The sequence below is a fragment of the Pan troglodytes genome, chromosome 7, assembly GCF_028858775.2.
Source record: "Pan troglodytes isolate AG18354 chromosome 7, NHGRI_mPanTro3-v2.0_pri, whole genome shotgun sequence".
NCBI lineage: Eukaryota > Metazoa > Chordata > Mammalia > Primates > Hominidae > Pan > Pan troglodytes.
This window is the reverse complement of record NC_072405.2, coordinates 47,840,706-47,855,155: the sequence shown is the minus strand read 5'-3', so window position 1 is coordinate 47,855,155 and position 14,450 is coordinate 47,840,706. Positions and strand designations below refer to the sequence as shown.

Below are 14,450 nucleotides of genomic sequence, written 5' to 3'. Positions count from 1 at the left end.
AGCAACTAGACTCATAAGACTGCGGAATTCAGGCTTCTAGAGTGTTCTGTCCTCTAGAATAAGCACTACCCAATTAAACCAGTGGTTAGTATAGTATCATGTTTAGCGATCATGGCCTAAACTCAGCTTCCAAGATGAAGGCTGTCATTTGATAAACCCTAGTCACATAGAGAAAGCACCCAATTAGATTTTCAATATCTCTAATCATCAGAGAAATGCAAGTTACAACCACATGAAGCATCACATCAAACCTGTCAGATTAGCTATTATCAAAAGTATTAAAAATAACAAGTGTTGGTTAGGATGTGGAGAAAAGGGAATGCTTATACATTGTTGGTGGCATTGTAAATTGATACAGTGATTTTGGAAAACAAGTACAGTGATTCCTCAAAAAACTAAAAAGAGAACTATCATATGATCCAGCAGTCCCACTGTTGTGTATTTATCTAATGGAAATAAAATTAGTATGCCAAAGAGATATCTGACTCCCGTGTTTATTGTAGTATTATTCACAATAGACAAGGTATGCAAACAACCTAAGTGTCCATCAACAGACGCATATATATTTTTTAATGTGATGTGTATATGTGTGTGTGTGTGTATATATATATACACACACATACACACAAAATTCAAAATAAAAAATGACAGATAGTAAAATAAGAGTTCCTTTGACCAACAAGAATTCTGATGTTGAATCTCAAGATCATGCAGTAATAAAAATGTGTAACAGTAATAAAACAGTAAAGATGCCTATCTCTCTCACTCACACTGTTATGCGTATGCAGAAACACACCATATAGTATCAAGTAAAATTTTTATTTACCTTTTCTAGACCACAAAAGGTACCATTTTTTACATAGGAGTTATCCTTTATGCTACACATGAATTTTGTAAAAATGTAGACATATATATATGTATATATATATACACACACATACACACACACAATGAAATATTATTCAGACTTAAAAATAACAGGAAATTCATTTTCAACAACACTGGTGAGCCTATATGACATTAAGTAAAATAAGCCAGGCACAGAGAGACAAATATAATCTCACTCACATGTGCAATCTAAACATGTTGAACTCATGGAAGTAGAGACTAGAATGGTGGTTACAAGGAGTTAGGGGAGGAGTGAACAAAGAAAAGAAAAACATGTCAGTGAGTACAAAGCTAATTATGAGTTTGGATCTTCTATTGCACAACAAGGTGAGTATACTTAATTATAATATATTGTATATTTCAAAATACCCGAAAGGGGATTATAAATGTTCTCACTGCAAGGAAATTATACCTATTTGAAGTAATGAATATGATAATTATTAGACTGATTTGTTCATTTCACAGTATATACATGTTTCAAAACATCATATTGTATACCATGCAAATACACAACTGTCATTTGTCTATTAAAAATAAAATAGAACTGTAAAAAAAAGTATAGGAGTATAAAGGTATAACTCAGGAGCAGCCCACTGGAAGAGATGCGTTGGGCAAGGTATTTGACGGGGACGAGGTGGTACAGGCAGAGTTTCCATGCCCTCTCCTGACACGTCACCCTCCCAGCAAGTCATTGTGTGTTCACCAATCCATAAGCTGTCTCTGAATCTCTTTGTTCAGAAGTTTATTTGTTTGCTTGTTTTTAGACATAGGGCCTCCATATGCTGCCCAGGCTGGAGTGCAGTTGAGTATTCACAGGCACAATTCAAACACACTGGAGCTTCCCTCGAACCCCAGGGCTCAAGCAGTCCTCCTGCCTCAGCCTCTCAAGTAGCCAGGACTACAGGCATGAGCCACATACAGAGTCTTTATGGAGCTCAATCACCAGCTTCACCTTGTCCCTTTCCAAAGGTCATTGGGTAGGACTGAGAGTGTCAACCTTCTAATCACTTGGTCTTTCTGGTGACCAGCCCCATCCTGAGGCTATCTAGGGGCCCTACCCTAAGTTACTGCATTAACATAAACTCAGATGTTGATTGAAAAGGGCTCATTATGAATAACAAAGGACAGGCCTGTCACTCAGGAAATTCTAATAGTTTTAGGTTCTCTGCACCAGGAACCAGGGACAAAGATCAAATGTCTTCTGAAGTATAGCACATATACACATCATTTTTGTGCTTTTTCTTTAATTAATTGATGATTAAATTAGCTGTAAATTATGTATTTACCCTGTCATATTTATAGTAAACATTTTTGTCAGTTTGTTTTATCAATTTTGTCATCCTTTGAAAGGTTGACATATTCCTTTATAATGTAACCAGCACAAGAATGTTTCTTTATTACTTCATTATTTTTATGTGGTAACAACTTTTCCCATTCTGAGATAAGTTTACTATTAATTTCCATTTTCCTCTTGTTTTTCTTTTCTTAAAATATTGGATCTATATAAAAATTATGTAAAATGTGTGATAAGTTTGTACTTTTTCATCAGTCAACTAATTTTTCAATGGCACTGGTTCAAAAATCCTTCATCTATTATGCCTCTCAAAAATAAGTAAAGCTTAAACTCTATGTTTTACTGTTAAGCACGTGCCAAATTTTTAATAGGTATGTCATGATTTTGGAGAAAGAATTCAGAGAGTAGGTCGATGAGCAAATAAATATTTTACTTTCATTATAATTAAACAAGTCCTTGCCAATTACTAAATACTTGGGTTTTTTTTTCTGTATTTCTTTAATGTTCTAATTATTCAGATTTTCTGACCTTATTTTTTGGAATGTTGTTTGATTTCATTTTTTGTTCTAGGTTTAGGCATATTATTTCAGATAAGATTCTTGCCTCACAAAGAGATTTAGTTCTCAAATATGAGAAAAATTTAAATACCTATGGCAAAATTCAAAATAAAAAATGACAGGTAGTAAAATAAGAGTTCCTTTGACCAACAAGAATTCTGATGTTGAATCTCAAGATCATGCAGTAATAAACATGTGTAACAGTAATAAAACAGTAAAGATGCCTATCTCTCTCACTCACACTGTTATGCGTATGCAGAAACACACCATATAGTATCAAGTAAAATTTTTATTTACCTTTTCTAGACCACAAAAAGTACCATTTTTTACATAGGAGTTATCCTTTATGCTACCACATGAATTTCGTAAAAATGTAGACACACATACATGGTTTCCAAGGTAAGTATATTAAGCATCATCATCTTTATGTCGTATTAGTTCTGTACTTTTCCAGTGACAAACTAGCTTTGCACAAAGGACACGTCTGGGAATATAAGGCAGAAAAAATTAGCCATTTTTCACTTAAGGACACAATATACTAGGTAAATAACAGCTCAAAATATAATGATAATTCAAAATGTTACTTAGATTACACCACCAACTATATTCAGAACCTACACCACTTTATAAAGTGCAAAATATAAACTCACCTGTATATGCTACATCTCTCATTTGTATTAAGTGACCCTCTGAAATACACACACACATACCAACGTTAGAAAAATGTACACGTTTAAAAATGTGTACTCGAAATTATAGGAACTAGTTTTACAGTTTCCAAAATTGTTGGCATGCAAATTCACTTCTTGTGAACACAGATAAGGAGCACCCTGAGCAACTGAAAACATAAATAAAGAAGTCCCAATTACTCATTTTAAAAAATTAGTTACAAATAAAAATGTAGTAAATTAATATGGAGATATCTATATAGCAATAATGCCCATTCAGTGTCATCCACCACAACTTTTTGATGTAATTATTGTCTATACACAAAGGAGAAACACCTGCTAAAAACTACCCACTTGGGTGGAAAGAGCAAAAGTGATATTTTAGTGTAGAAATAATTGAGAGATCAGTCATTTTCTCTCTTATTTACTATTCTAATAGTGTGCTCCCTTTCTGTCATCTGATATTTGACTAATGCTCTATTTTTTTGGTCCTGTGATTATTAAGTCCATTTTACCTCTTGATATAGTTCAAAGTTGCTTTAAATTTCAATTTTATTTTTAAGTTTGGATTTAAAAAAACAACACTCTTTTCATGGTTATAGGATGGATTACTGACTTTAGAATAACTACAGTTTAAAAATGAACCTAGAAAAATACAATTATTACATTGTCCAAATAATTGCATGCACTGTCCATCCCTATCTTGGAATATTCCTCTAAGACAATAGGCAGTCTTATTGCATAGCTCATAATCAGCAGATTTCACATCAGGTACACAAAACTCAGATGTTCCATTGTAATATTCTGTAAAACCACACAGATCTATGCTTTTCCTGCAAACATGTCCTCTTTTATGTATCTGTGAGACAAAGGGAAACAAAATGTGTGTATATAGATATATACACACACACACACACATACATATAAAGGGGTTAATAAAAAATGTCAAAAATTTCAAAAGGTACATTGTATTAGCATCTATCATTTCTATCACTTAACAATTAAAACTACGGATTTACTAAAAAAAATTCTAGTGAAATAAATTGGAAAGGACCCAAATATCCATCTATTGACGAAGGGATAAATACATTGTAAATATACATAAAATAACATACTTTCAAATAATAAAAAGAAATGGAGTATGGATACATATTGCAAGGAGGATGAACCTCAAAAACACTATGCTAAGTGAAGAAAGTCAGATGCAAAAGGTCAACTATTGTACAATTCTACTTATATGAAATATCCAGAATAGGGGACTCCATTAAGACAACACAGAGGGGCGGTTTCCAGGGTCTGAGGGGAAGGGAGAATGTGAGCAACTGCTTAATGGGTCAGGGGTTTCCTTTTGTGTTGATGAACATGTTTTGGAAGTAGATAGATGTACAATGTTGTGTATGTACTAAATGCCACTGAGTTGGCCACTTGAAAATGGTCAATTTTATGATTTGTGAATTTCACTCCAATTTTAAAAAATTTCTAGTGAAAGCACTCATAGTTAAAATGCATCCTATTTTCTTCAAAATATCTTTTTTCTTCAAAAAAACTAGAAAGTATTTATGCTTAATGAAAATAAAATGTCTGATAGACATCTTTTTCATTTTGCAGTTGAAGTAATTTTCTTTTCAAGATCTGTTCCACCTCCACTATGAGGGGGTTATAAATCTCATGAATCTGCTTCTGACACAGGGTAATAATCTGAACACTCACCCTCAGATACAGTGATAGTACAGTGATGGGAAATTCAGTTTCACAAGATCAGTCATGTTTTCCTCCACTACCAAGTATTGAAATGAATGTTGGAAGGGAGAAGCTCTCTCTACTCTTCTGAAATATTGCACACTGTGGACTAAAAAAGCAAAGAGCTAAAATGACCTATTGCTATCATATATGAAAGCTTGTTAGAATTGTCAGCCAGAATGCAAAGATACCCAAGAGATGCATAGATCAAAAATCTTGTTACTATTTGAAACAAAGATTCACTTAGCAGGAGGCTAGCCCCATCTTCCACCTAATCTTCTGCAGTGTTTTCCTTTTATGGCCATTCATTATCAAGACAAACTGACCAATACATTATCAATATTATCTGGTACCAATCATATTTTTTTAGACATTACAAAGAGGAATATCTTAATAATGATTACAAACATGTTAATCACTGTTATGTGTTAGCAAAGCAGCTGTTTCAACAAAGCAGCTGTTTCTTTTTTATCTTTGAACTTAGGGTTGTGTCTATTAGTAAGCAGGAAATGTATTTTTAAAAATTGCATCAAATCCTTAAATTTAATACAAGCTTTATTGAAACTGGCCTGTTAGAGAGTAGACAGAAAAGAAAAACAGAAAGTTTTTTGTACTTACGGTCAATAGTAAAAGAGAGCAATAAAAACTTCCTGTCTTACACTTTGGGTTACTCAGAAGCCTGCTTGAATTTTTCTCCTGGTTAGGCTGTAAATTTTCCAAACTTTGATGCTCTGCTTTTCTTTTAAATAAGGTTCCAGCTTTAAGTCATTTGTTTTCTCTTGTGTATGAATATAGGCTGTTAGAAGCAGCCAAGCCAAACTTAAATACTGCTTCCTAGAAATTTCTTCTACCAGTTATTATAAATCATCACTCTTTAATTCAACTTCCACAGATCCCTAAGACATGAACAGAATGCAGCCAAGCTCTTTTATGAGGCATAAAATTTGTGACAATTGATCCAGGTCCCAATAAGTTCCTCATTTCCATCTGAGACCACCTCAGTCTAGACTTCATTGTCCATATCACTATCAGCATTTTGGCCACAAGCATTTAATCAGTCTCTAAATAAAGTTCCAAACTTTCCCTCATCTTCCTGTATTTTTCATAGTCCTCCAAACTCTTCCAGCCTCTACTTGTTACTCAATTCCAAAGTCACGTCAACATTTTCAGGTGTCTTTACAGCAATACCTCACTTCTGGTACCAATTTTCTGTATTTGGCCATTCTTGAATTGCTATAAAGAAATACCTGAGACTGGGTAATTCATAAGAAAATAGGTTTAATAGGCTCATGGTTCTGCAGGCGGTACAGGAAGCATAGCAGTATCTGTTTCTGGGGAGACTTCAGGATGCTTCCAATTATGGCAGAAGGCAAAGGGGAAGCAGTCACATCACATGGTGAAAGCAGGAGCAAGAGAGCGAGGGGTGGGGTGCTACATACTTTTAAATGACCAGATCTCATGAGAACACACTCCCTAGTGTTAGAACTGTACCAAGGAGAATAGTGCTAAACCATTCCTGAAAAATATGCCCCCATGATCCAATCACCTCCCACAAGTTTCCACCTCCAACATTGGGGGATTACATTTCAATATGAGATTTGGGTTGGGACACAGGTGCAAACTATGTCAATATTTTAATATATAGATCTTACATAAATTTGAATTTTCCTACATAGGCACAGCAGACCCTTCAAAATCAGGAAATAATGGTGTGTTACAAACATTTATATACATCACAATATTGGCATTTTGTAGCAAAATGATGCAGTTCAGAATCAAACATCACGTTTAGTTCCCACATCTCCTTACCTTACATTCCTAAGATTTTTTTTTTGGATTGATTTTCATGATTTTGATAAGTTTGATGATTACAGGCCAATTTTGGGGTAGAAATTACCTTAATTTAGGTTTATAAAATATATTTTTATGATTAGACTGAGGTTATGCATCTTTACAATATTATTATAGCAGTGTTGCTTTGTTTGTTTCATTGCAATACAAAAAGTTGTGAACAATCTCGATTTGTTATATTACTGAGAATAGTCACTTTGATCAGTTGATTAAGGTGTCCATGCCAGTATTCCCTGGAAAATTACTTTTTTTTCCTTTGTCTGTTGATAATTCTTTGGAGAGAAACCTTTTGGTTTTATGTAAACAATCCATTTCTAATTATATTTTAAATACATTAATGTATTTATACCAATTTGGAATCATGTTTTCATATTTTACTCAATGGGTTGTAGTCCATTAGTACCATTATAATTTTTGACACTCGAATTGTCCCAGTTTTGGCCCATTGGAGCCCTTTCTAACTGGCCTTTGTGTTATCTCCATGATACTTTGTGAATCTCCTTATTTTTTATAGAAGGCATTCCAGGCTAATTTTTAATTTTCTCTGCCTGAGCCTTGGAATCGGTCATTTCTTCAAGATATCCGTATTTCTTTTAGTGGAAAATAATATTGAAAAAGTGCAATCTGGATGAGACATTTGCTCATTTTTACCAGATTTTTTCTGGACAGAGATCAAGACCATATCAGCATCTTAAGTAATGTTAATAGCTCTTTTCCTCTCACCCGCAATTTGCAAAATCTCCACCAATTTCAGCTCCTATAATGCTATGAACTTACAAATAAACATTCTTCATGGGAACAAAACGTTTTTGAGGTTTTTATTAGTCCAAAATTTCTGAGTTCCCAGTCTGTATGATTTTTAGGTCCCCATTGTATTCCTTCTATTTCCTCCCACACCACTACTTATTAAATGCAGGTTTTATTTTGGCAGTTGATTGGCCCCACCTGCTGGTATTCTGTGTGTTCCGGTTTTGGGAAACTTGCATAGGCTTTTGTGTGTCTGTGTGTCTCTATGTGTTTGTATGTAGATACATATGTTTTTATAGTTTTTCTTTCTATTTTATAAGATAATTTGGAGACACTAAACTACATCCTGATGTTTTTACCACTTGGCTCCCAACCCTTCCTTTATTCTTTTTTTTTTTTTTTCTTTTTTTTGAGATGGAGTCTTGCTCTGACACCCAGGCTGGAGTGCAGTGGTGCAATCTCGGCTCATTGCAAGCTTTGCCTCCTGGGTTCACGCCATTCTCCTGCCTCAGCCTCCCGAGTAGCTGGGACCACAAGCGCCCACCACCACGCCTGGTTATTTTTTGTATTTTTAGTAGAGATGGGGTTTCACCACGTTAGCCAGGATGGTCTCGATCTCCTGAACTTGTGATCCGATTCCACTCTAGGTAAAATTACACCTTAACATGGTTGTTGTCCTAATATTTTCTTTCTTTCTGATCCTTCATATTACTGATTTTCCCTCAATTTTTAGCCTATAAATATAAGCAATTTTCAAAGCTTTCTCTTAAGACACCTCTTTTAACTTGATAACTTCTTTCTAAATGATCTGTCTGTGGTTTTAATTGTTACTCATATACTGATGGCTTGTACATTTTATATCCCTTGTTCTCTGAGATCTGGAACTATATAACTCATTCTGTGTTAACAGCTCCAGTGAATTACTTAAAATACCCCAGATATAATGTATATAAAATGTTGTCAAGATTTACCCTCACTATTCTCGTTTCCTAAATTAATGACCTCTTAAAATATTTGTTAATAAGTTATAATATATGAAAACGTATGGATAATTCTTGGCATCTCCCTTTATCTAAATCATTATAAACCACTATAGATTATTATGAAAACTACCACCTCCCAAATATTATTATTGTTTTTCCCTTTGATTTATTTTACATTGATTTTATGAGATATTTTTATTACCCATACTGAATAAATTGATTAAAATGTATGTGTGTGTGTGTGCGTGTGTGTAAAATGAAATTCAAATCCCTGTATCATGATTGCATGATCAGGTGCTCTCCTTCATTTCTTATATTAACTCCTGGGTTTCTTCCCCTGACTCAGAGTTATTCGGCCTGATGGTATTTCACTTTATTTTCACTATGTCTAGAATATTCCTATTTACAGTGCCAGCCTTTCTACTTTTTAAAAACATTTTACCTACTGCAATCTGCTTATTCCAGGTCTATTAAGCTTTTCAAGATTCTTGCTAGCCAATAACCATTTTACTTGCTGGGCTTGAAAAATTTTTCAACAGCTCCAATAAACTTTAGTAAACCCAAGTATACAATCATCAACATCTGCTCTCTATATATACTATAATGTTGAATGCAATACTATTAAACATGGTTTCTACAAAATCCCATAGTCAAACTTGTAAAGTCTTAAATAAGCACATATATATTTAATAACATTCTTACTCAAGTTACACTGCAAAAATCATACATCATACATCAAGGAATAATGCCTACATTTTCCAAGAGAAGACATATATTTGATTAAAAAAATAATACTTTACATTGCCTTAGAATTCATTACGCATGTAGCTCCTGGACAGTTACAGTTGTAGATGTCATCATATGTCAATCCCAGATTAATTCCAAGCAACTGTGTCATAGCAACTGAAAATCCCTCTAAAGTTACTGTCTTTGAATACTAAAAAAAGAAACAAAGAAAAACATCAAAATTGACTAAATTATTTCTTTACCTCATTGATCTTGTCAAGCAATTCTGGCCATACAACCATATGCAAATACAAATTTAAGAAACTGGTATACCAAAGCTAATTACTTTCTTAGAAATAAAAAACAAAAATATGTTAATTTTTTGAATAGTAGCATGTTTAATCTAAATAGTATTGTCATAATAAAATAAGATTAATGCCACAATGTTTTATGACACTTGAAATTAAATTCTAATAAATTTCAAAAACGTTTTGAAAAGTAGAAGCATATTTTTATGACTATATTAATTTTCAAGTGAACACTTGGAAAATATACACAGATTTTGAAGGTTTGGATTGTCAATAAGTTTTGACTTCAGAAACAGTTTTAGGATAGTCAAATTACTTTTTTTTCTAAAAACATAATAGTATATCTTGTGAGTAGCATTTATTTGGTCTAAAAAAGTAAAATGTTAGAGGGAACTAGGTCAGTAAGACATAAATCCCTGGAAACCAGTGGGTTTTCCATAGTTTTACGTTTTCTAAAATGTGACATAGTTGGAATAGTACAGTATGTAGTCTTTTCAGATGGCTTAACTTAACAGTGGCATTTAAACGTCTGTCATATCTTTTTGTGACCTAATGTCTCACTTTTTAAATCACCAAATAATGCCCCATTATGTCTATGTAACTAACAGTATGTATTCATTTGCCTATTAAAGGGCATATTGCTTACTACCAATTTGTGTTAATTATTAATAAGGCTGCAATAAATATTCATGTGTATGTTTTTGTGTGGATATGATTTCAACTCATTTGGATATATATTTGCTGAGCATGAAAAGTTTCTCAACAGCTCATGTGCATGAACATTCATGTGCATGTTTTTGTGTGAATATGTTTTCAACTCATTTGGATATGTACCAAGGACAATTGTTGGATCATCCAGGAAGAGCAAGTTGAGAAACTGTCAAACTGTCCAAAGTGACTGTATCATTGTGCATTCCCATCAACAATACATTTGGTGTGGTTTGCATTTTGGACTGCAAACATGATGGCTCATAGCTACATTCTTGCCTTGTTCTTTATCTTGGTAATAAATCATTTTGTTTCTTACCATTAAGTCTAATATTAGCTGTATTTTTGTAGATATTCTTTCTCAAATTCGGAAAGTTTTCTTATATTCTTAGTTTTCTAAAAAGTTTTATCATAATTTGGCTTAAATTTGGTAAAAGTTTTTCTCCTTCTATTGATAAAATCATGTCTTTTCTTCTTTAGCCTATTGACATGACATGTTACATTAATTGATTTACAAATGATGAACCAGCTTTACAACCTAGAAGAAATTGTATGTATATATATCAACAAGAAAATAGAAATTTTAAAAATAAACCACCAGGATTCCATGCTTAAACATAATAAATAAACTTAAACATTTATTAAATAGGCTAAAAGCACACTTGATCAGGTAAAAGAATCAGTGAACTTGAAGACAGATTATTTAAAATAACTGAGTCATGGAAGTAGAAAAAATGAGAAAATGAAGATTGTCTATCATCTTATGAAACCTTACCAATGGGTGTTTCAAAAGGAAAAGAGAAAGAAGGGGAAACTTAATTTGAAGAAGAGGAAGAGAATGCACATCGATTTTCATGATTAACAACTTTAGGAAAAGCTCAAAGAGGTATTCATGGAGACACATTATAATCAACCTGTCAAAAGTGAAAGGCAGAGAAAGAATCATACAAGCAGCAAGAGAAAATTGACTAATTACAAAGGATGGGAATAAGAGAGGAAGAAACAAAGGATCTACAATAAATCAGAAAACCATTCACAAAGTGGCAGTAATAAGTTCTTACCTGTCACTATTTGAAATATAAATGGATTAAATTTTTTAACAAAAGACATAAAATGGACAAATGTATTACAAACCAGACCTCACTATATGCTGCCTACAAGAGACTTACTTCATTTGTAAGGACACACACTGGCTGAAAGTGAAGGGATGGAAAAATATACCCCATGAAAACGGTAAACAAAAGACAGCAGACATGGCCGTACTTGTATCATTAAAATATAGATTTCAAGTCAAAAACTGTCACTAGAGACAAAGGATATCATTATATAATAAAAAGATCAATACCTCAAGAGGACATAATAATTATAAACATATAAACACTTAACATTGAAACAACTGAAAGTATAAAGTAAGAATTAATGCAATGAAGGGAGAGATAAATAACAATACAATAATAGTAAGGACAATTAAATATCCCATTTTTAAGAATGAATAGGACATTCAGGCAGAAAAGTAATGAAGAAATATTTGATTTGAACAGCACTTTAGAACAAATAGACCTAACAGAAATACATAGAACATTCTGTTCAACAGTAGAAGAATACGCATTATTTTCTAGCTCACATGGCACATTCTCCAGTACAGACCATATGTTAGGTTACAAAACAAATTTTAACAAATATAAAAAGATTCCAATCATATCAAGTATTATTCCTATCCATAATAGTATAAAAGTACAGTTTGTCAAAAGTAGGAATCATTAAAAATACACAAATATGTGAAAATTAAATGAAAGCTAATGGGACAAAGAATAAATTAAAAGGAAAACTAACAATTATCTTGAGAAAAATGACAAAAAACCCCAAAATACCAAAACATGGGAGATGTAGCAAAAGCAGATTTAACATGCAAATTTATAGCAATAACTCTCTGCATTAAAAAAGGAAAGATCTCAAATAAATAGCATAACATTATGACTCAGGAAACTAGAAAAAAGAACAAACAAAACCCAAGTTTAGTATAAAAAAGGAAATAATAAAGATCAGAACAGAAATATTCACATGCAGAACTTAAAAACATTTTAAAAAATCAACAAACCTTAAGTTTTTATTTAGAAAATCAACAGACATTTAGCTATACCAACTAAGAAAAGAAGAGAGAAGACCAAACTAAAGAATAGCCAAAATAATAGTGGAGACAGTACAAAGGATGTCTCTGAAATACAAAAGTACTCTAAGGAGCTATTATAAAAATTGTATGCCAAAAAACTGGATAACCCAGAAGAAATGAATGAATTTCTAGAAAAATACAACCTACTAAGATTGAATCATAAATAAATAGAAAGCCTTGCTTGATCAATAACAAATAGATTAAAATGGTAATTTAAAACCTCCCAAAAAAGAAAGCTCAAGACTGGATGGCTTTATGGCAGAATTCTGCCAACCATTCAAAGAAGAATTAATGCACTTCGATTTTAAACTTTTCCAAAAAATACAACTGGAGGGAATACTTACAAACACATTCCAAATCCAGGCAAAAACGCCACAGGAAAACAAAGCTAAAGACCAATGTGTCTGATGAACACTGATGCAAAAAGCCATGATAAATTATTAGGAAACTGAATTCAACAACAGATAAAAAGAATTCTACACCATGTCCAAGAGGCACACATCTCTGACATGAAAAGCTAGTTTAACGTATACAAATCAATGTTATACATCACATTTACAGAACAAAAGATAAAATCACATTATTATCTCAACAGATGCAGGAAGAGAATTTGACAAAATGCCATGCCCTTTCTTGATAAAAACTCTCAACAGTTTAAGTAGGAAGCTGGTAACCCTGCATGGGGTTGCTGCATGCCAGCATGTATTTCAGCCCTGGATGACTCCTAAGGAAGGGGTGGGTCTGAGCTGTGGAAGCTGACAGACCTTGAGAGGGCAAAGCTGTCTTTGCCAGGGCACAGGAGCAAGTCTGATCTGCTCACATCACTGTCCACCAACCCTTCCCAGAGTTCCTGCCTGGCCATGACTGCATGCAGTGCAGCCACAGAAATCCTATCAGAATGCTTTTCCAGGTGGCCACTGCCATAGTGCTTTCATCAGCACAATGGGACAGCCACTGGAGCTTTTTGGCTGACAGCTTTCTGCTGGAATGTGATTGCATGCAATGCCACTGCCACCTCTTCAAAGCGCATTAGGCCACAGCACTCCAGCTGACCCACCAAAGTGCCTCCCACCTGCAATGCCCCCCACCCCCACTGGAGCACCACTCATCTGTGATGCCCCTGCTAGAGCACCTCCTGCCTGCCGTGCTCCCACTTCCCTTCACCAGAGACCCTCCAGCCTGAAGCAACCCTGTCACTTCCTCCAGAGCACTAATGCCTGCGGCCCCCATGCAGTCCCCTAAACAATGTTGTTACCAGTGGTATGGAAGCAGTCTGGTTTCTCCAGCCCAGCTGGTGCTTGACCTTGAGAAACCAGAGGACAAAGCTGTGAACCCAGTCCCAGCCACCCAGAGTTAGATCACGCAGCCCAGGATTGTGGAGTTGAGCCATGGACCTCTGAAAGCATCCAGAAATGAAGCCATTCAATTACATCCAACTTGTACCACAGTCTAATTTTCAATGGCGTTATAGATCATAAGAACAAAAAGGGCCATCCAAAGGACAGTTACCTCACAGGATAAAGGATCATCAGCCCTCATAGATTAGAAAGATCCAGCGAAAGAACTGGCAATCTTAAATGCCAGAGTGTTTTCTCTTAACCAAACTGAAATGGCTGAAATGTCAGACTCAGAATCTGAATGACAAGGAAGCTCAAGAAAAAGTTGAAATCCAATCCAAAAGAAAACAGCAAAATGATTTAAAAGTTGAAAGACTGGAAATAAAAAATTTACTATAGAAATTTCAAAATACAATTGGAAGAATTAACAACAGAATAAACCAAGCTGAGGAAAGAATCTCAGAGCTTGAAGA

At 34.0% G+C, this 14,450-nt stretch overlaps 1 protein-coding gene across 1 annotated transcript in view; it reads right to left on the bottom strand.

Annotated features, from left to right (window-relative positions):
* The window catches only part of LOC735522 (disintegrin and metalloproteinase domain-containing protein 5), a 148,022-nt gene that overhangs the window by 18,503 nt on the left and 115,069 nt on the right, over positions 1 to 14,450 (bottom strand). The window contains exons 19-23 of the mRNA XM_063817045.1: positions 9,529 to 9,665; positions 5,118 to 5,256; positions 4,074 to 4,266; positions 3,390 to 3,577; positions 3,037 to 3,223 (exon numbers count right to left, since the gene is read on the bottom strand). Coding sequence (XP_063673115.1) covers positions 9,604 to 9,665 — 62 coding nt within the window. The 3' untranslated portion in view covers positions 3,037 to 3,223; positions 3,390 to 3,577; positions 4,074 to 4,266; positions 5,118 to 5,256; positions 9,529 to 9,603. The remainder of the gene's footprint in view (positions 1 to 3,036; positions 3,224 to 3,389; positions 3,578 to 4,073; positions 4,267 to 5,117; positions 5,257 to 9,528; positions 9,666 to 14,450) is intronic.